Source organism: Phaeoacremonium minimum, assembly GCF_000392275.1.
Source record: "Phaeoacremonium minimum UCRPA7 unplaced genomic scaffold PA7_03_scaffold_84, whole genome shotgun sequence".
Lineage (NCBI taxonomy): Eukaryota > Fungi > Ascomycota > Sordariomycetes > Togniniales > Togniniaceae > Phaeoacremonium > Phaeoacremonium minimum.
The window spans coordinates 146,874-164,784 of NW_006920991.1; the positions used below are offsets into that span (position 1 = coordinate 146,874).

The window sequence follows — 17,911 nt, forward strand, 5'->3', positions numbered from 1 at the left end:
ATCACATCACTTCACTACACTACATACACCACTTCTTAGCGATATCTGCATGTCTGGCTGGAGATCTGACCTGTCTTTAGCCTGCTTCACGAACGGCGCCGCATACGCTGCTGCTGCTGCTACTGCATGAAATCATGCTACTTTGGCTGCTGCAGCGGTGACTCTGACCGAATTCATTCCTGCTCGACTGTGGCACCCTACGCGTGTGCTCTCCAGCCACGCTACTGGCCCTGCGCTGCGCTGTGCTTTGCTGTACAAACACGCCACAGAGGTCACCACGCACACCCACGACGCACCCACACCGACCCCCCGGTCACCCACCCTGTCCTTCCTCCCTGCCGTGGCCAGCCCGTCCGTACAGATTCTCTTACGAAGGGCCTTCTCTCTCTTCTTTGGAGACAGTAAGCTAGGGCTTGCTATTCCACCGGTCTACCGCCCTCTCAGAGAGGTCGTTTCGTCGTCCAGCCCCAGGTGATTCGCTATCAGTCCCGTCGATGCGGGTGGACGGTGTGCGGACGCATCAAACACGTTCTTCTTCCTCTCGACCAATCTACGTCTTCCCAACACCTGATGACACAGTCCTATTCCCGGCGCTCTCAAAGCCCATCCGACGACCCCCATGACACCCAGGCTAGTCAGGCTGATCCCCTGCGCGGTGTAGTAGTGTCCGTTGGTCCCACTACATCTAGTACCTTGAACCCCACGCCGCTGCCTGCACCCATACCCGGTTCTATTTCTGGTCCTGGCCCTCGTCCTGATACTTCTCCCGATCCTTATAAGTCTACTCGGTCGCCGTCTGTTCCAGAAGACCCCCAAGAAGAGGCTTCCATACATGGCCCGCGTACTGGTCTCGGCGCGGAGACGGACGTTGTTGACGACGAGAACGACAACGACGACCACCAAGAAGAGGGCCCTTCCTCTCCCTCAGCCATTCCAATGAGGCAGCTCAAGCGCAAGGGCTTCCTGCGCTCTTCGCCCGGCTTTCGAAGCCCCTCCTACGGCTCTACCGAACTACGACCCACGAGCAGCAGCAGCGCGGCGTTAGAGAGCAGTGATGAAGAAGATCCTTTGACAACGGACAACGGTGGTGGGGACGGGGCAGATAATATCAGCCGGACTACTTCGAGGAGATCGAGCTACTCTTTTACTTCCACGACGACTGGAGGGCGGTCGGTCCGCCACTCAGACACTTTCGGAAGCTCTGCTATATTGCCTGGAATTGACGGGCGCTTTGGGCCGGAGACAACCTTCCCCGGCGATGTACTCGATGGTCTCACGGATCCCAAGGATGACGAAGACGCAATCGACGATACACAAGGGCTGCTTGGCGAGAGCATACCCCAAGAAGACGACGAAGACCCGCCCGATAACTCTCCTTACGCCCAAGTTCGTGCCTCCGTGGCACCATCCGACAACACCACACTATCGATATCGACCCCCCGAATGTGGGTGCTGAGTGTCATCTTCTCGATCCTAGGCTCATCTACGAATCTGTTCTTCTCATTAAGATACCCCAGTGTTAGCATTACACCAGTCATCGCATTGCTGCTTGTGCATCCCCTCGGTTTGCTATGGGATTTTGTTCTCAAGAGACACGATGATCCGCCCGAAGAGTTTATAGAAGGAGTTCGAAACAGCGATTCATCAACTTCAAGCCCGACTTCAGAACGAAGTCGGCACATACTTCACCCCTCTCAAAGAACCAGATTGGGCCGCCTGCGACTCTGGCTCGCACAGGGGCGCTGGAACGAGAAAGAGCATGCATGTGTCTATGTCAGCAGTAACGTCTCTTTTGGCTTTGCATTTGCTACAGATGTCATCGTTGAGCAGACCCAGTATTATAAGCAAGACGTTAGTATCGTATACCAACTTCTCCTCACATTATCGACACAAATTCTCGGCTACACCTTTGCAGGTCTTACGAGACGCTTCTTGGTACGTCCCAGCGGTATGATATGGCCCGGCACCTTAATGTCAGCAGCCATGTTTGGCACACTTCACAAAGAGGAGAACAAGCCGGCCAATGGCTGGACTGTCAGCAGATGGAAGTTCTTCTACGCCGCCTGGACGATAGCTTTCGCCTTTTACTTCCTCCCCGGGCTTCTGATGCCCGCGCTGAGTTACTTCAACGTCGTTACCTGGTTCGCGCCAAAGAACGTTGTCGTTGCCAACTTATTCGGTGTCGTTTCCGGTTTGGGTTTATTCCCCCTAACCTTTGACTGGGCACAAGTAGCCTACATTGGCTCGCCCCTGCTGACGCCATTTTGGGCTGCTATGAATGTGGTTGGCGGACTTGTCATAGTCATGTGGATTGTCGCGCCTATTGCATACTACAGCAACTGGTTATATTCATCATACATGCCAATACTCTCGGCGGCAGTTTTTGACAACACCGGCGGAATATACGACGTCAGTAAAATCCTGACGAAAGATTTCGTCTTCGACAAAGAAGCGTATAAGAACTACAGCAGAGTGTTTCTTCCAATTACCTATGTTCTCAGCTACGGTGTCCAATTTGCTGGCCTAGCGTCATTATTAACGCACACTGCTTGCTGGCATGGGTCCGACATTTGGACACAGTGGAAAAGATCACTACAGGAGGCGAGGGATGAGCCAAAGGTAGCATACCAGCCTGTCTCGAGAGGAGTGGACGACACTTCCGGGGGAGCCAATGACTTGAACATGCGGAGGCAGCGTTCAAGAGCAGATTCGAATCCCACAGTAGAGGGACTCATGACCCGAGAGGATATTCACAATCGTCTGATGAAGAAGTACAAGGATGCTCCAATGCTTTGGTATCTTTGTACCTTCGTCACTATGCTCACCGTGGGCATATTCGTGGTGGAGTACTACCCGATCCACCTGCCTTGGTATGGTTTGCTGTTGGCTCTTGGAATATGTGCGATCTTGTTCATTCCCATCGGCATCATCATGGCCATCACGAATCAGCACTGCAGCATCTATTTGATTTGCCAGCTTGTTTGTGGCGCTGTCTTCCCCGGACGACCTGTGGCGAACATGATTTTCGTTACATATGGATACATCTCTTCTGCACAGGGCATCAAGTTCGCGGCAGACCTCAAGCTGGGTCATTACATGAAAATACCACCAAGGACGCTCTTTTGGGTGCAGATGGTCGCGACGATTGTCTCGTCCCTCACGCAGATCGGAGTGCTCAACTGGATGTTTGTGAACGTGCCTGGCATCTGCACACCTGAAGCGATCAACGGGTTCACGTGCCCCATCGCTCGAGTCCATTTCAATGGTTCAATACTGTGGGGTGTCGTCGGTCCAGCCGAGTTCTTTGGGCCGAACGCCATCTACCGACCACTGGTCTGGTGTTTCCTTGTTGGAGCGATTGCCCCGGTACCTCTGTGGCTCTACTCGAGACACAAGAAGGAGAGCATCGTCAGAAAGATCAACTTGCCTGTTTTGCTTGGATCGCTCGCCTGGATTCCGCCCGCCACTGGTCTGAACTTCTCCGTTTGGGCCCTCGTGTGTTACCTGTTCAACTACCTGGTCAAGAACCGTGCGCAAGCGTGGTGGGCTAAGTACACCATGACGCTCAGCGCGGCATTGGATTCAGGACTTGCCTTCGGCATTGTGGTCGTCTTTTTCGGATTCATCTACCCCGGAGCAATGAAGAACTTCAGCTGGTGGGGGACCGAGGTGTACAAACAGGGTTGCGACTGGCAGGCGTGCTCGTACAAGACCGTGCCAGAGGGCACTCATTTCGGACCAGACACTTGGTGAGACAACACATAGGAAGCTATCTGCGTCTGCAAGGATGCAATTTCATGCGTTACGAAGGGTTGGGAAAGGGAATTGGCATGTGGGCGTTTAGGTTACAATACAATGATTTGGCAGCCGGGTTGGCTGACTTGTGTTTGAATATCGCTTTTGGGAGGATACCATACCCGCTGTTTGAGGGATGCGTGCACACACATACATACACAAGGTCTTGGTTGCTTGTGTCTAGATTTCGCGAATGTTCGACCTATGCCGTCGAGCTTTCTGTGTCAAGTTACCTTGCAAGCCTGAAAATACTCAATGCAGAGTCTTGCCCATGAGTCACTAAATCCACATGTGCTACGAATAGATGTGTTATCTCGAGACTCTTTGCGCTGTGTGACCCAAGTTTCGATAACAAGTTGGATAAATGCGAACGGCAATTGAGGGTTTGCGTCTCCAGAGCTGCAGCTAAGGTGCATTTTTGCATGTAAAGACCTTCCGAAAGCAACCAAGTTCGTCGCGCAGGAGGATCTGATGGCTCGCTGCAACTCCACACCAATGACTCAAGAACCACAATTCGAGTCTCGGCTATGGGAATTACGGTTGCAGGGGTGGTGTAGTTCAGCTCAACCCCATTTGGTATGTCCCATCAAGTGTATTCAATTTTGATATAAAAACATCCAGGTTAAAGTCAATTGAAGTAAGTTGAAGAGCAAAAGGACGGGGTTTCATTCGCCATAAACGACTCAACATTGGAACTGAGTTCGAGCCCTTCCCGCAAGTGGCTTTACACCCTTTATCGCATAGAATCCAACTTTGCCCCTGAATGGTATTGCCCATATCAGACACACAGATCAACCAAGATGGCACCAACCACGCCCCCTTCTCATCTAGAAACATCCCTTAAATCACAGGCATATCCCATCATCCTCCGCAACGTCACCCTGTCCGACGCCCCAGCACTAGCCGCACTACTCTCAGACCACCGCAACACGCTCTTTGAGAGCCCCAACCCGCCGCCGCAGATGCCCGTCTCCACAGCAGAGATGGTCATCACGCGGATGCGCGAAAGTGCCGCCGCGCCAAGTGTTCTCGGCGCGGACGGCAGGGTGACTTCCGGCCCGGGACGGGTGAACCTCTCGGTGGTGTACGTCTCCCCTGACGGCAGCACGGATAAGATGATTGGCCTCGCGGGGTTCGGGTCCATCAAAGACCTCGACGATGCGGCGACGGGGGCCAAGATCCGGGTTGGGGACGTTGGCGTGATGCTGGATAGCGACTACCGGCGGCGGGGGTTCGCGGCGGAGGCGATCCGGCTGAGTGTGGCGTGGGGGTTTGCGAAGCTGGACGAGGGCGGACTGCAGCTGGATAAGATCACGGCGGGCACGTTGGTGGAGAACGATGGTATGGTGAAGCTTTTGGAGGAGAAGCTGGGGTGGAAGGGGATAAGGCAGGCGAGTGAGGTGAAGGAGGGCAAAGAGGAGATGTTTTATGAGATATGGCCTCCAGGTATCTAAGGAGATAAGGGGGGAACAAATGAAGAATTCTGGATGAGGCGAAGCATCAGGGAAGCCTCACTCTTAGTTCATCGATTGGCTATTCGAAGCAATTCACTATGAACCCGGTTCTCGGATCAAGGCATTGCAGTGAAGGAGGGCTATGTTATCCCATATCTGCCCATGGTAGTGAGTGATCCCGTGATTTCAACACGTACAAACCATATATACCGGTGCAAGAGAGGAATCTCTCAAGCGAAAAGCCCGGTTGGTGGTGCAGTGGCAGCACAGGACCTGCAAAACAACACACTCACCATCTACCAACGAAAACGATGGCCCGATTTTCGATTCAAGGCAGTCCTGTACCTTGAATTTTTGCTCAAAGCAGCCTCGTTCGAGTCCCGCCACGATTCTCGCCCCTTTCTTTTTTGTTCTGGGTTTTGGGGTGCTCAGTCTCACCTTCCTCTGTGTAGCCACTCACAAAGTCCTCAAACCACCTATCCCTCCTGAGCGGCCACGCGAACGGAGTATATTAGTTTCATCTCTAAGCTTCTCATGGCTCCCATATTAGTACAATGACAGAATCTCTATCTGTCCTCTCCTCATCGGAGTGAATTCTATCGCCCGATAGCCGCCTATCAACATAATCGTCCCAGTTTCCTCCATCCTTTCTCTTGATATAAGCCTGCCAGACTTCCCCATTGTCCAGGAGCTTCGAGTCTGCCAGCCTCCAAACACGTTTCCTCCCCGTCCACACGATCATCTTCATGTCTGCGGTCTCAGCTAGGCGCTCGGTGCTGTCCAGGACTATACTCTCGTGGATCTTGATTGGCTTTGCGTCGCGCGAATCTTGAGTAAGCAGCTTTGAGCCCTTCTTTAACGGTATCGCATCCATGCCGTCGGGGAAATTTGTGATGGAGTATCCATTGACGAGGATCCAGTCATCCTTGAATTGAAATCGTTGCAAGAAGCAGTCTTCTCCGCACACGGATGTCACCAGATGCCCTTTTCCTGCTTCGAACCGATGCCAATTTCGAGCGTGGTGGAGTGTGAGAGGTTGTATACCACCGCCATAGCCCTCATTGCTGATAGTCTCCTGTCCATAGCGTTGATCATCTTCCGGTGAGTAGAAGCTTGGAAGGATGTGCAGGTTCTCCTCGGTGTTTTTGGAAATACAGTCGTAAAGCACCGCATCCCAGGCGGACCCGGAACCGAACTCGTTGTCCCTTTTGTCTTTTCGGAAACAGGATGCAGCCATCTCTGCCATTGCTTGAGTAACGAACACGGCACCTCCCCCGTATGTCATACTTTCATTCCTTTCAACGAACCAGTCAGACCGCTCGCTAGGCACTCCGATATAATAAGGCTCGTCATTCTTGAACTTTGCCAGCTCTCGCAGTAACTTGTCCATACTTGGGAAGAAGGTGTCGTCATCGATAAGGGAGAGGAATTTCCTTTGCATACTACTTCTCTTCTCCCCCTTGTCCTGATTTTGCATCAAGGATTGAAGCAGGTCCATATACCGAGATGCCGTGTCTAAGCTAGGTTTGGACGAGGTCACAGCCACATCAATCCCAGCACTCTGTAATATCCGTGTGATTTTATCGATTTCGGTCTTGCTGGCATCATGTAGCGCCAGCAATACTTGTGCACCATTCGAGGTCCCTTTGCCGTCAGTGAGCCATCTCTGCCAGTCCCTGATTAACGAGTGGTTCGCGTAGATCAAGCGTGAATAAGTTGAGGATATCCCAAACAGAAAGGCCGAAGCGTCCAATTCGTCAGGTCGGGCACTTCTGTGCAACACCAAGTTCACAGGTTGCTCGGATGAAAGATCTAAATTCTCGTCATCGACATTAATTCTTATCGAATCGCCTGCTGGCATGAATCGCAATGTAGTATCCGTCATGGATAGTCTCTTCGAAGCCGAATACGTCGAGCGCATCCTTCGCGAGTGCCACCGAACATCTTTCGTAAGACCGTATGTCTGGACGAGGTACTTCAGATATTGCACCTCTTCCGACTGTATTCGCGGAGCAGTCTTGTTCCACTCATGCCAGGGGCTTGTCCTTCCTTCCGTGAACTCGTACGGCGCCGGTTGCTTGTACATTCTATACATCAGTGATACCAGAGTCATCGCCAAGAAAGTAACGACTAGGACCAAGGCCTTGACTTGGCCGTATGGCACCCGAGGGAGAAACATCCTTGAGCTCGCGAGATTCAGTGCCCGCTGAATCAAAGGAGGCAGCATTGTGTCGGGAAGGTCTCGATGGAGGCGACCCAGCTATTGGACGCGATTTCAATGTAATGATCGACAGGTCATATTAATACAGCAGAAACTCGCGAGACTTCGGCTATCAAGTGGGAAGTGCAACAGCTTGTTCACTTTGTCATCGAGTTTGACACGATTGATCTCATGTTTAACGCGCGAAAAGAGAACCAGAGGGAAATGGAACAGAGAAATTGCGAGAAATGACGGTCGCGACAAACAATGAAAGAGGGAAATCTGCATTGAAGATGCGGGCGATAATCACCTGCGGGATGTCAGATTGTATGGATAGGTGTACCGGGCCAAAGTTCCCGGCGAGGAGCAAGCGAATACCAAACACTTGGCGGTGCTAAGCTATCCATCGTACCTACCTTGACATGTTTAATTGATAACGGCAGGTATAATAGCAAGCTGCAGACTGGGATGTGATAACGATGGGAGGTGCGGGAGGAATCAATGCTGTCCATATCGATTTCTTGTCAAATCAGGCTGATGCCCCTGCCAATTGTCTCCTGAGTGGGTGAAACGTGGTTCCCCTGATTCGTGCGAATTGCCCCGGGTCCCCCACAGAGTCGCATTGCGACAACGGTCATCATTTTAAGTGATAATGAGTACCAAGGCCACTTGAACAACCGCTCTCTCGAGAAAATGCAGTACCAGAAACAGGTCTGTGTGAATCAAAAGCTCACAAGAGTCCGTACATTGTGAACGTCCCTAAACATCAATAATACAAATCTTGTCTTCATCACCACTGTAATTGCTTAACTTGCAGCTCTTTTGAAGTCAAACTTTCTTCCTGCCGATTCTTCGACATGATTTAAATCGCAGTCTGCAACCCCAAGCCAAAGTTCCCACACAGCCCTTACGGTAAATCTTCAAACATGCTGTCCCAAGCTACTCGCCGTGTCTTCGGCGCAACAGTAGCAAGTGAACAGTTGGTCAAGCAGTTAATGGGTTGAATACGCACTACTGCGTGGATTTAGCCCCGACATTCTAACTGCTGGGGTGATGGAGGAACTCGGCATATAATTCTCTGGCTGATTTGCTTGAACAGTCTGCTTCACGGCATGATATCTGTCGAAACAATGAGCGATCGCATCGTCGACAGTCATGTCATTCTCGACAATGGCAGTTTCAATCAATTCCTGTCGAGATGGTCAAAGGGCAAGATCATCATGCCAAGTAGGAGGAGGCCAATTTACGTACCTTTACATAATCCACGACATTCGAGTACTCATTCTTGTTGCGCAGCAATCTGTCAGGAACACCACTGCTATGCATGAGGGCGAGAACGCCGGCGGCAACGGTATTGATTGCTGCAAGAGCAGTGATGGGAATCTTGTCCTTCATGGAGATAGCGCCAAGTGCCGTCAGTACCGCTCCAAGCATGATTTGAAGAATGAGGAGTATCCACTGAGTGGTGTAGATCATGTGGAAGTGGTAGAAGTTCTTGGTCTTCTCGAAGACGACATCTTTGTACAGGCCATTCGGCATCCCTCTGGGAGGCCAGTACCAACAAGTTGGGTGAACAAGAGCGTTATCTTCACCATCTTTGACAGCACCTAGGCCGTGTGCCAGCCGAGCCCACTCATTCGGTGTCAAATAGCGATACTGCGAAAGATGCTGTGCATTAGACTCCGCGGCCGACGTTGCTTTCTTCTGGATGGGCGTTCTGGTTGGAGGAGTAGCCCGGCCGGACTGTTTGTCGATATTTAAAGGAGGCAGAGACGGCGGTGCAGAACCAGTGGCGATGGGGATGGCCATGATCTCGCTAAGAGCTAGTTCTGATGACCGAAGAGAAAATGACACGAGATGAAGTGGTGTGAAGAAGCACTACATGCGCTCGATAAAGGATGTTTGGGGAAGGTCAACATCCAGGGTACCACTTCGGTGACTGAGGGATTAGGCCCCCTTCTAGAGTGAGGTGATATACGATGGCCGTCTAGCCCTGTCTTTGAAACCTGACTGAAATGGTAGAGACAGGATTCTCCTGATCGGTAGCATTAAAGAGAAAGAAGAGAACTGGGCTACTGGGCGCAACGGTGATGCTGCGCATTGAGGACTCCAGATTCATGAGTTGCGGATAGAGGAATTATAGGTCGCACTTGCAAACCCTCCAGTCTTTCTTGCCTGTCATAAGGTAGACGGCACTTGCCATTTCCTAGCTATGTATCGAGAGGAAGGTGACGCCTGTAGTCTGATACACGAGCTCCCGCCCGTTCCTTCCTTGTGGAGTTTGCACATATGTCCTACCTTCCTCTACGAATTTGAACGAGCCCCTACTACAACAATCCATCACTTCATAGAGCAAACCATCCTTCTTCACATATCATCTTACACATTTATCTTCCCGAGTGATGATCCCTGGTATATGTCAGAGGAAGCTTCGTGAAGCATTGCGTGTTCGCCAAAATCAAGAGACCAAGGAGTGTTACGGAGACAACCTCCTCAAATAGCCTCACCTAGTGCAGTACCTGTTTTGGTGTTGAGTTTGACAGCTTCTCTCGCGCATCACTGGAGGTTGGTAGCAATGTCAAAGCTACAATAAGTACGCATACTAGTAGATTGTGTCATACACTTGCCTGGCACAAGGTCATGGCATTTGAACGCTCTAGGATAGATCCATAGCATGATAGTGGCAGCATCGAAGAGAACCTTGGAAGCTTCAGGCTACATATCAGATCCAGGGGTTGGATTGAGTGGATACTAGCGCTCTTGTGGCATTGCTACAGGTGCATGTGGGGTTGTTTGGCCCCTGCTGAGTCCTGCAACACTAAATTGACCGCTCGGCAGAATAATTAAATTTCCCTGCGAGTCACCCAGAGCTTTCACATCCAAATCTTCATGGAAGGACAGGGTTTCGAAATCACGCTCAGGTGCTCGCATAAAGTCCCGAACAGTAGACTTGCATGCCTTCCCTCCTGTTGCGATCCCTATTCAATGGCTATTCGAAGCCCGTGAGCGTCCTGTCTCGCATACACCATCCTATTCTTGTCGCAACCCGAGCCCGAACCATGGCCTCCGAGGCGGTGTCAATCTCGGCTGCCCCCGCCGAAAACCAAGTGATTGCCCATGACGGCAAACGGTTTACCACTGTGAGAGAGGGGCAAGCTTTCATCTTGGTCCCAGAGTCAGCAAAGAAACCCGAAAACGAAAAGGCAAAGGCCAATGGCGATGGAGCTGTGCAACAAGTCTTTTACAACCCGATTCAGCAATTCAACAGGGACTTGACCGTCCTCGCTTTGAAGGCATACGGGAAGGAAACCATCGAGAAGAGAAAAGAGGCCTACGAGAGGAGGATAAAGTCCCTCGCAGGAAAGAAGAGGAAGCGAGTGGACAACAAATCTGAACAAACATCCGAGAAGGCTCTCAAGACAGCTGAGGGATCTGTCCCAAAGTCAGGCACAAGCGGCGATGCTGCAACAACCGATGACACACTTATGCTTAATGCCACCGAGATTCCCGCCAAATCCGATCCTCCAGCTATAGAGAATGGGCAAAATATTGAGAGTCAGGCCACACAAAAACAGGAAGCCGACAATGTACAAGAAGCAGCTGGAGGTGATGACAAAACCGGGAATCGCCTGAGATTTACGGTTCTCGATGCATTGTCAGCGACAGGGCTTCGCGCGCTACGTTATGCGCACGAGCTGCCATTTATCACACAGATCACGGCAAACGATCTTCTATCTTCTGCAGTGGAGTCAATCAAGCTCAACGTACGGCATAATAAGCTTGAAGACAAGATCACAGCAATAAAAGGCGATGCTCTAGCTCACATGTACAGCCTGATAGCAAGAGAACTCTCCAACTCAGGCAAGGGACCATCCAAGAAGACTGAGAAATACGACGTGATTGATCTGGATCCGTATGGAACAGCAGCAGTCTTTCTCGACGCTGCAGTTCAAGCTGTACGAGATGACGGTGGCCTTCTCTGTGTCACATGTACAGACGCCGGCGTATGGGCTTCTAACGGATATCCGGAGAAAGCATTCGCTCTGTACGGAGGCATCCCCATGAAAGGTAACCATTCTCATGAAGCAGGGTTGAGATTGATTCTCCACTCTATTGCGACATCTGCTTCACGATATGGCCTAACGATCGAGCCTCTCCTATCACTCTCGATCGATTTCTACGCCCGTGTCTTTGTCCGTGTCAGGAAGTCGGCCGCAAGTGTCAAGTTCCAGGCTGGCAAAACGATGGTGGTATACAATTGCGATCAAGGGTGTGGTGCCTGGACAACACAGTTACTGTTGAGGAACAAGGCTGCAGCAAATAAACTTGGAACGGGGACTTTCTACAAACACACCATGTCTGCTGCTCCGAGTACAGACCATCTTTGCGAGCATTGTGGCTATAAGATGCACCTTGCCGGCCCAATGTACGCAGGTCGACTGCATTCTCAAGATTTTATCAAACAGATGCTCGATGAGGTTGCAGATGCACCCAGAGAAGTATACGGCACTCTTGACAGAGTCAAAGGTATGCTGACGACCGCTCTAGAGGAGCGTCTGGAAGCGCCGTCTCCAGAGGGACTGGAACCGTCGAAGGAAGACGCGGTAGCCGCTATTGAGCCGTATCCGTTCTTCTTCCTCCCAACCCAAATATCGCGAGCACTCCATTGTGCAACGCCGGGTGACGATGCGTTCCGTGGCGCACTGCGTCACCTCGGCTATCAAGTCACACGAAGCCATTGCAAACCTGGAAGTATCAAGACTGATGCCCCTTGGACGGTCATCTGGGACGTCATGAGAGAATGGATCCGACAGAAGTCGCCCATTAAGGAGGAGAATATAAAGCCTGGAACATCAGCTTACCACCTGCTACGCTTGGGCGGCACTGGAGCGACAGGAAAGACAGAAGAGGCCGATAAGTCTGAAGAAGAGAAGAAATTTGAGGTTGTCTTTGATGAGAAGCTTGGACGCGAAACTTCCAAGGAGAAACTCGTCAGATATCAACGGAATCCAAGAGAGAATTGGGGACCGCTGAACAGGGCACGCGGTCATTGAGCTGATGCCCCTGTTTCGTCCCTAAGTTGATGGCAATATACCCACCCACAGACAAGCCGTTTGGAGCAGTGCTTACTTTGGGGACCTTTGCCCGGTCGCTAACAGTATACTCCTAACGCTAAAAAAGCACGAACTGCAGAGTTGCATGACCCACTAAGCCGCAAATCAGCGCCCATTGTCTGTTCCTTTAGGAATTTGAACCTTGCTTGGTGAGCGGTGCACTAGGTAGAATTCGCGGGCCACCCCACCCTGATGGGCTTCCAGATACAGTGGATAGCAAATAACGCAATTGGGGGCAACCTGTCTGGTCGCTCTAAGGCTTATGACCTAAGGTAGCCGGGCGAGCCGTCCTGAGTCAACCCGCTCCAACGGTGGAACCCCATTTATCTCGTCGGCAGCTTAAGAATACAGATCAAACACTTTGAATGCTTATAATACTGTATTAAACCTGAATCTTTTGTGAACTTCATCTTTTCGTTGCCATTTTCCCGAGTCTTGCTCTTCATCATTGCCGTACCTATATTCCTCTCAGTTAGTAATTCACCCCACCACCAAATGGCCGTTCACATGCCGCCGGATGCCGGTTCTATCCACCAAGTACAACTCCCCGACGATATCAGATATAGTGACGGTGAGCTCACCTGGTCGTCACAAAATGGAAAGGCAGACGATGCACTTGGTCATCTGAAGGATGAAGAAATCATAGCAATTTTAGATTCAACCACCGAAGACCAAGGTTACTCGATATTCAGCTTGCGGCAAGGTTCTGGAGATGTCGAAGAACCATTCCAATTGTCAGCATTCTCCGCACAGAAACTGCCGCAAGATGTACTAGATAAACATCGCTTGAAGACCCTCCCGGATTCTTTGAGAGTTGATGGTAAATCTGATTTACATGTCATCATATCCACACGGTCGGGAACCGGTCTAGCAGAGCCGTTCTACAACTCAGTGCTGCAACCACTCTTGGAAGTGCTTGGTCTGAAGGATGCGACGGCGTTAACGTCCACGGAATCGGCGGAAACGCCATCACATCAGACAAAGGGCTATCATGTTACCGTCACGAAGGACTCGCAAACCATCCGAGAATTTGCACAGGCCCGATGGGGCAATGACGGCCGCTCAGTCTCAGGGGATGCGGCTGGCTCCAGCGAGACCATCGTACTCCTGAGTGGCGATGGTGGAGTTGTTGATCTCCTGAATGGCTGCGATGAGCCTGTCTATAGGGAGCCCCGGCCTACTATCGCGCTTCTCCCGTTGGGCACTGGTAATGCGCTCTTCCACTCTCTTCACAAGCCACAATACATGGCAACCGATGCTCCGGTTCCGTCTCCGTTCGTCCTAGCTCTACGAACGCTTCTGAAAGGGGTGTCTGCACCGCTACCTACGTTCCAGGCATCCTTCTCGCCCGGATCGCACATCATCTCGTACTCGCCACCGCCGGCAGCAGTGAATGCGGACCCAGAGGTGGGACTGCAGAAGGAGCCGAAGCGTGTAGATCAATTGTACGGTGCTATTGTTGCCAGCTACGGATTTCACTCCCAGCTGGTCTGGGAGAGCGATACGCCTGAATACCGCAAGCACGGCGAGAAGCGCTTCGGTATGGTCGCACAGGAGCTTCTGAAGGAAAGCCATGTCTACGATGCCACTGTTGAGACGTTGACAGGAGGCAAGTCTCAGCTTGTGACATTCGAGAATACAAAATTCAACTACATACTTGCTACTCTGGTGTCAAATCTCGAGAAGACATTTGCTATCTCCCCTAAAAGCAAACCATTAGATGGGCAGTTGCGTCTGGTGCACTTTGGCGATGTTGGGGGCGCAAAGACGATGGATATCATGATGCAGGCTTACAACAATGGCAGCCATGTTGGAATGACCTGGACGAAGGAGGACGGGACGGAGGATAAGGTCGGGTATGAGGCAATTGATGAGGTCAAGGTCACTACACTGGAGGATAATGATAGATGGAGGAAAGTCTGCATTGATGGCACAATCGTCGAGATTCCTCAAGGAGGTTCGATGACTGTCAAGACGATGCCCGAGTCGAAATTCCAGGTTTTAGTAGGTCCATCAGTCTTGTAGGCTTGGTTTCTTTGATAAGTTTATAGATAGCCCAGCACAGTCGGATGCTATGATCAGCGCACAACAATGTTCTGAAAGATTTTACCTAGGAGCGCAACAGCTTCTCCACTCTCCTTTCCATCAGGTCCTCAAACTGCTGCACGCCGTTTTCTAGCTGTGTCAGAACGCCGCCCCGAAGTCGATACACCAGCCTTCTTCGCGGCGGCTCTTCCTCTTCCTCCGGTTCAGCATCACTATCTTCCTCATCAAGCAACCCCTCGACTGCACCACGCATGAACCACCTATCGTGACTAACCAAGACGACTGCCCCCTCCCAGTCCCGCAGCGCCTCCCGGAGTGCGGTGACTGTCTCGTAGTCCAGATGCGTTGTTACCTCGTCCAAGACTAGACAGTGGGGACACTGCCACAGGATCCGAGCCAGCTCGCACCGCACCAATTGCCCGCCGGAGAGCTTACGGACGGGGATGTCAGATGCGATGCGGCCAGGCAGACCGAGCGATCCAAGGATCCCGCGGAGCTCACCCTCGTCGTAGTGACCTTCCACCTCCCTGGTCAAAAGTGCAAGGGCAGTCAAGTTTGGCTCCTCGCGTCCCATAGCTTGCAATCGTTCGATAGCATGTTGCGTGTAGTAACCCAGCTTGAGACGAGGATGTGTTGTCACCGTGCCCTTAGTCGGCTTTGTTTCGTCAACGAGCAGTTTGACCAGCGTTGACTTGCCGGCTCCGTTCAGTCCCAGGATGCCGATGCGGTCCCCCATGCTGACCGATAGGTTCACATCAGTCAGCACGGTCGGTGAGAGGACGCCTTTCTTTTTCGATGGATAGCGAAATGTCACTCCCTCGATACTGATCAGAGGTCCTGGGAAGCGAAGATCTGTCGGTGGTGGGAGTGCCACATTGACGGCACGTTGGTCCTGAGCAATGTCAATATCATCGCGCTTCGTCAGATGGAAGCCCGGTAGATCGCGGTTGAGCTTGAAGCGGCCGCCTTTGACGCCGACTTCCAGGCCCCAGCGATCATCAAGCTTCTTTTGGCGCATCTTCGCCTGTCTTAGCCGGTTGTCATCGTCGTTCTTCTTGCCTTCCTTAATGTTACGCTGAATGGTGGCCTGAAGATGAGCCTTCTGCTTGTCTTTGGCCTCTTTCATCTTCGTTAGATACAGCTTCTTCTCGGCCGTGGTGGATTCATAGAGAGGAAGATCGCCATGAAAATAAGTGAGGTCTTTGTCCCTTAGGATCAGGAGGTCGGTGCAAAGAGAGATGAAGTCTCGGTCGTGAGAGACGAGAATTAGAGTGGGCGGTTCAGGGGTATCTTCTAGTGAGTTAAGGTATCGTTGCAGCCACATGATGCCCAAGAGGTCGAGGTAATTGGTTGGTTCATCGAGAATTAGGATATCAGTCTCCTGGAGAAGAGCTGTTGCCAGAGCAGTACGCATCAGCCAGCCGCCTGAAAGATCTGAAACCTGTTTGTTCATATATGCTTCACTGAAACCCAGGCCAGTAAGGATTTTCTTGGCTTGAGACTCGATCTCCGCAATCTTGGAAGGCTCAACTTGGAGCTGCAAGTCAGCGAGCATGTCAATTGCCTCTTGCATCTCAGATTTGACATCATCGGGACTGATCTCGTCATCTGCTTGATCTTGACTGTTTTACCATTAGTACTTATTTAACTCAAAGCCAGTTGCGAGGGAAACATACAGCGTGGCAGACTCAGCTACCTCCTTTTCAAAGGCAAGCAGTGCTTTGCGGGCCTGCATTCCCCGTGCTCCGCTTCGTAACCTTGCATCCTTGTCGAGGACAAAAAGCTGCTTCTGAAGCCTTTGATGACGGACCTTGCGAAGGGACCGAACGGCCGCCAATCCCTCGGCACTGTCAACTCCCTTCGATAGCTCTGAACGAGACATCAGCCCATGAACCAGTCTTCTCCAAACTCACGACAAACCATTAATTTCTTGCTCCAATTCATTCCTCGCCGTGGCTTTGTCAATCACTTCTTCGATCACGGTACGGCCAGTGCCCGAGCCTCTTCCCTGGGGTAAGGCGTCTTCTGGAAGCACATCCGTATTGGAATCGCGAGCATTGGTCTGCTGAAGAATTGCCACACGGGTCTTCTCAGGAATTCCAGGTATAAGCTTCTCTGAGATAGCTCTCAGAAGCGCTGTCAAGGTATAAGCCTCCTTGAAGGCATGAATAACTCTCAGGCCAACTTACTCGACTTGCCTGTGCCATTTCGACCAACAAGTGCATATCTCTGGCCCGCTTTCAATCGCAGTTTTGCATTTGACAAGATCTCGGTGCCTTCTGACTTGGCCTTCCCTTTGCCTTTGCCGGTAGGCTTATCGCCGGACGTGACGGTGATATTCAAGCCCTCGATATCTAGCTGAGGACAGTTTTAGCGGAAGCATCACCACGTGCATCCGATTATAATACCTCTCTGTAATTGGGGCTTTCAATATGAAATCGAGTCTGCTTGCACGATACCAATATGGTTGACACGGACTCTGCTGCAATTGATGTCATTTTGACGGATTGTAGGCTGGGCAAGATGAAGCCGATAAGACGCGATTTGAGGTTATAGAACAATCAGCTGCCCGGCGGCACCTCTCTTTGTTCACATTGGTTAGGCAGGAAGCGACGAAGTGAGAATTTCACAGGGTGATTATATTCAGGGGCTGCCCTTATACTTCATCGTGCAATCGACGCTGGCTTGGCTCGTGACCAAGTAGAGCTAAATCTTTCAATTTATATGCCGTATCTCACGATCTAAGAACTTGCGCTAGTATGCATTGCGTGCTCTCACTAAATGGAAATTGCAATACCAAAGCACATAGGGCACTGATTTTTAGAACAGAGAGTGGCTGCGCAAGCCGCGTGACTCACGCCGAATGCTATTCGCTCACTGGCTGGCCACTAGATACGGTACAGTGAGGCTGGCTCAATCCGTTTTGTCGCAGTCAGACACCGGCCTTCCACCCCCGCATCCACGCCGTACCATCTCCCCGAAGTCCAACCCATCGGTTCCACATGTTCCCGGCCGGATGCCGCAACCCTAAGACTTAGACCCCCTTTTAATGTCCGATAGTCAATGATAGGCGTGCTATTGCACACCAGTGAAACTTAATGAGACGCATCAAAACCGTCTTCAGAGATAGAAACAAGCCTCAGGCGTCTTCGTTCCTACCGGAGGGCCAACTCGGCCGTGAGGCTGGGACAGCTTCATCATCAAGGAATCTCGACAGGAGTTGGTCATTACCATCTTTCAGTGAGTCCGGGAATGCGTCTGCCTTCCCGGACGGCATCAAAGTATGGTATGAATGCCCTGAT

At 51.4% G+C, this 17,911-nt stretch overlaps 7 protein-coding genes across 7 annotated transcripts; 4 read left to right on the forward strand and 3 right to left on the reverse strand.

Moving 5' to 3' along the window:
* Nucleotides 1-1,950: 1,950 nt before the first annotated feature.
* Nucleotides 1,951-3,753, forward strand: UCRPA7_1380 (putative sexual differentiation process protein isp4 protein; the record flags this gene model as incomplete). Its single annotated transcript, XM_007913961.1, has 1 exon — nucleotides 1,951-3,753. The coding sequence occupies one exon, from the start codon at nucleotides 1,951-1,953 to the stop codon at nucleotides 3,751-3,753; it is 1,803 nt and encodes a 600-aa protein (XP_007912152.1).
* An 842-nt stretch (nucleotides 3,754-4,595) lies between these two features.
* On the forward strand, nucleotides 4,596-5,249 carry UCRPA7_1381 (putative gcn5-related n-acetyltransferase protein; the record flags this gene model as incomplete). The annotated part of the gene is made up of 1 exon (XM_007913962.1): nucleotides 4,596-5,249. One exon carries the CDS (start codon nucleotides 4,596-4,598, stop codon nucleotides 5,247-5,249), a length of 654 nt encoding a protein of 217 aa, XP_007912153.1.
* Nucleotides 5,250-5,781: 532 nt separating this feature from the next.
* On the reverse strand, nucleotides 5,782-6,639 carry UCRPA7_1382 (putative glycosyltransferase family 31 protein; the record flags this gene model as incomplete). Its single annotated transcript, XM_007913963.1, has 1 exon — nucleotides 5,782-6,639. One exon carries the CDS (start codon nucleotides 6,637-6,639, stop codon nucleotides 5,782-5,784), a length of 858 nt encoding a protein of 285 aa, XP_007912154.1.
* Nucleotides 6,640-8,460: 1,821 nt separating this feature from the next.
* Nucleotides 8,461-8,988, reverse strand: UCRPA7_1383 (putative c6 transcription protein; the record flags this gene model as incomplete). Its single annotated transcript, XM_007913964.1, has 2 exons — nucleotides 8,461-8,463; nucleotides 8,701-8,988. 2 exons carry the CDS (start codon nucleotides 8,986-8,988, stop codon nucleotides 8,461-8,463), a joined length of 291 nt encoding a protein of 96 aa, XP_007912155.1.
* A 1,520-nt stretch (nucleotides 8,989-10,508) lies between these two features.
* Nucleotides 10,509-12,503, forward strand: UCRPA7_1384 (putative -dimethylguanosine trna methyltransferase protein; the record flags this gene model as incomplete). The annotated part of the gene is made up of 1 exon (XM_007913965.1): nucleotides 10,509-12,503. The coding sequence occupies one exon, from the start codon at nucleotides 10,509-10,511 to the stop codon at nucleotides 12,501-12,503; it is 1,995 nt and encodes a 664-aa protein (XP_007912156.1).
* Nucleotides 12,504-13,058: 555 nt separating this feature from the next.
* Nucleotides 13,059-14,588, forward strand: UCRPA7_1385 (putative diacylglycerol kinase catalytic domain-containing protein; the record flags this gene model as incomplete). Its single annotated transcript, XM_007913966.1, has 1 exon — nucleotides 13,059-14,588. The coding sequence occupies one exon, from the start codon at nucleotides 13,059-13,061 to the stop codon at nucleotides 14,586-14,588; it is 1,530 nt and encodes a 509-aa protein (XP_007912157.1).
* Nucleotides 14,589-14,673: 85 nt separating this feature from the next.
* On the reverse strand, nucleotides 14,674-17,107 carry UCRPA7_1386 (putative abc transporter protein; the record flags this gene model as incomplete). Its single annotated transcript, XM_007913967.1, has 5 exons — nucleotides 14,674-16,231; nucleotides 16,286-16,478; nucleotides 16,530-16,745; nucleotides 16,799-16,967; nucleotides 17,069-17,107. 5 exons carry the CDS (start codon nucleotides 17,105-17,107, stop codon nucleotides 14,674-14,676), a joined length of 2,175 nt encoding a protein of 724 aa, XP_007912158.1.
* Between the last annotated feature and the right edge of the window lie 804 nt (nucleotides 17,108-17,911).